The sequence below is a fragment of the Octodon degus genome, unplaced genomic scaffold (assembly GCF_000260255.1).
Source record: "Octodon degus isolate 3935 unplaced genomic scaffold, OctDeg1.0 scaffold00012, whole genome shotgun sequence".
In the NCBI taxonomy this organism is placed as follows: Eukaryota; Metazoa; Chordata; class Mammalia; order Rodentia; family Octodontidae; genus Octodon; species Octodon degus.
This window is the reverse complement of record NW_004524588.1, coordinates 20,784,012-20,786,950: the sequence shown is the minus strand read 5'-3', so window position 1 is coordinate 20,786,950 and position 2,939 is coordinate 20,784,012. Positions and strand designations below refer to the sequence as shown.

General features: G+C 49.2%; 1 protein-coding gene across 1 annotated transcript in view; it reads right to left on the bottom strand.

Moving 5' to 3' along the window:
- The window catches only part of Mmp20 (matrix metallopeptidase 20), a 57,592-nt gene extending 54,960 nt beyond the window's left edge, over positions 1–2,632 (bottom strand). The window contains exon 1 of the mRNA XM_004626149.2: positions 2,507–2,632. Coding sequence (XP_004626206.1) covers positions 2,507–2,632 — 126 coding nt within the window. The remainder of the gene's footprint in view (positions 1–2,506) is intronic.
- Positions 2,633–2,939: the final 307 nt, after the last annotated feature.

Here is a 2,939-nt window from a genome sequence, read left to right as displayed (position 1 = left end):
AAAAAAAAAAGAAATATTTCTCAAATTGAAATAATCTATTTCCTGTGAAAAATGGTTAAATTATAACTCACTTATATTCTGGAATGCCTGACCCTAAAAAGATGTTTATGTAAATAGCATAAAAAATCCAAAGTTTCTGAGGACACACGATCTAAATAAAAAGTATAAACCAAGTTCTTGTTTTTGGTACCAGGGATCAAACTCGGGACCTTTAGCTTGCCCTCAGGCGCTTACGCTGCTGAGCTACATCCCCAGCCCCCAAAACAATTTTTAAAGACAGTATCAGCAAGATACCTTTATCACAGAAAATAATGGCAGTAAATATGCCTAAACTTGACAGTTTGCCATTTGGAAAGTTATTTATTTTGGTGGAACTGGGGACTGAACTCAGGCCCTTGCGCTTGCTAGGGAAGCGCTTATTTTACTGAGCCATCTCTCCAGCCCCAGAAAAGTTTTATTTTTTTATTTATGAATTTATAATAATGTGGTAAATGCAAATGGATTATTATTATTATTATTTTTTTTTTGTGGAACCAGGGATTGAACTCAGGCCCTTGCGCTTGCCAGGGAAGCGCTTATTCCACTGAGCCATCTCCCTGGCCCCGCAAATGGATTATTTTGAGACAATTTAAAAGCTCTGCTTTAAATGTTATATTGATGTCCTCAGATGGTCCCTGACTTATGATGGTTTACTTTTTTTTTTTTTTACTTTATGAAGGTATGCAAATTCCTATTCTGTAGAAACATACTTTAGAATTTTGATCTCTCTCAGCTCCCACGTGTAGTACTGCACGGTTCTGCCTCTGGGTGGCAGCGGCGAGCCACTGTGCCGCTTTCCCAGTCCAAGATTAACATCTGAGATCTTAGTGTGGGTGTTGCCAAGTAATTGTGCTACGTCAGGAGTATTGAATGTAGTTTTGACTTACAGTATTTTGAATGACCACGAAATTAGCAGGCTGTAACCCCACCATAAATAAGGAGTACCTGTACTAATTTGTTAAAACAAATAACCTGGAATAAACCCTGCGTTACGAGAATAAGCTCTTTATCACTAACCCTTATGCAAATTAGCAAGCAACTGAAAGGATGCACGTGAACATTAAATAAATCAACGAAGAACCGGTTTCTCCCAGGGTAGCTGGTCATGTCCCTGGGATTTGGGGGCGGTGTCTGGCGGTTCCAGGCACGAGGAGCTGTCTGTGCTCTCACCCAGCGACCTGGAGGGCGAGCACAGCGCGGAAGGTCTAACCCAATCCAGACAAGCATTCCCAGAGCTGCCGCCCGCCCCGGCCTGCCTGCCTGCCTGCCTGCCTGCCCCGGGCTCCTCCCGCGCCCTCCTCCACGGTCTCGCGGCTGGCTGCGTGCAGGTCTTCACCGGTCGGCGCTTTGATTCGGTTTAGCTTCATCACAAACATCCTTTCTTCCCAGAGGCCTTTCTGGACTTCTCCCCCCACTCGCGTCCCGATTACAGTTCCTTTATCTCCAGGATCACGCCACTTCCTGAAATTAGTCTGCGCTCTTATGGATCGGCTTGTTCCTCTCCACGCAGCACCTCCCACCCACTCCGTCCTCCGCGCAAGTGCCTGTAAGCCGGGTGTGTTTCGCGCCCCCACGTCGCCCCCAGCCCACGCCACCCAGCAGACGTTCAATCCGCGAGCACAAGCTGCCTATTTCCACGCTCCGCCGCTGTCGGCACACTGCCCACGGGGGCCCTGAACACTGCCGAGAGTCAGGAACTCCGATTCTACTCAGGCGTGTTCTGGTCTCACAGCACGGTCCTCCTTCCGGAGGCGACAAAACCTCTCAGTCAGAGTGACATGGATCTGGGTGGGGAAAACTACATCTAGGGAGAAAGGACTCAAGGCTCGGTGGCCCCGAGGAAACGCGACTTCCAGTGGACCTCAGTGCTCCGAGTTAGCCTGAATGTAGGTCTGCGAGCGCTGCCGCCCTGAGCTCAACTGTTTATAAAAGCCCGATGTCCGCACAGGTGTTGCGGGCGCGCTGACAATCACAGCGGACGAGCGAGACAGCTGGGGGACAGGTGGCTGTGCGCGAGTGCACGCCGGCTCCTCAGCGCACCGCCAGCTGGAGCAGCTCACGGCGAGGCCCGGTGGAGCCCCGAAGCGGCGCTGTGCTTGTGCGCGAGCTGCGGTTTTGCCACGCTCATGAGACCCGTGAGAAGCACCTCTGCACACCTGTCACGAATGCTGGTACTTCTCCCCCTAGAAATCCATTTCTATGAGCAAGGATTGAAAAAGACCCCGGGAATCACTCTTTACAAAATGTAACCTTCACAGAATTTCCAATATGAATTATTTGTATCATCCTGGTTTGTTAGTCACACAACACGTGCACCTAATATGCACTAGATGTGACTCTTACATGGTCCTATCAGCTGGACTTCAGGGAACTTACAAGATGATTTTAAAATAATCATAACGTTTTGCTTATTTTCTCATTGTACCCGTTTAGGTTTTCAGGCAGAACTGAGCAAAGATTCACAAACCTGTGCGAGGTGGAAGTTGTTCCTCCAGGTCCGGGGGGTGGCTGCAAATAGGGAGGGGGTTGCAGAGGAAAACTCCAGAGCTGTGACGAGGAGGACAGCGAGGCCAGACGCAGGGAGCACCTTCATCTCCTCTTGGTGGCTGGGTAATGACAGCAGCCCCGGGGACAGCACGCAGTGCACGTTTGCACGTCGACCCTGCGCTCTTTTATAGAGTCCAGCAGGCCCGGGTCCTCCAGTCAAGGATGATTCACGTCTCAGATGGTAATTACACAGCTTGTTTCTCTCCCTGATGAGGGGGTAACGTGACCATACACAGGAATGAGGGGAAGCTTCTTTCTTTGAGATTTACCAAGACATGAAAGGAGAGAAGCAGTTATTTTTAAGAAGTATGTTAGCTACATACACAACTTGGGGGAAACTCGATAGATTGGAA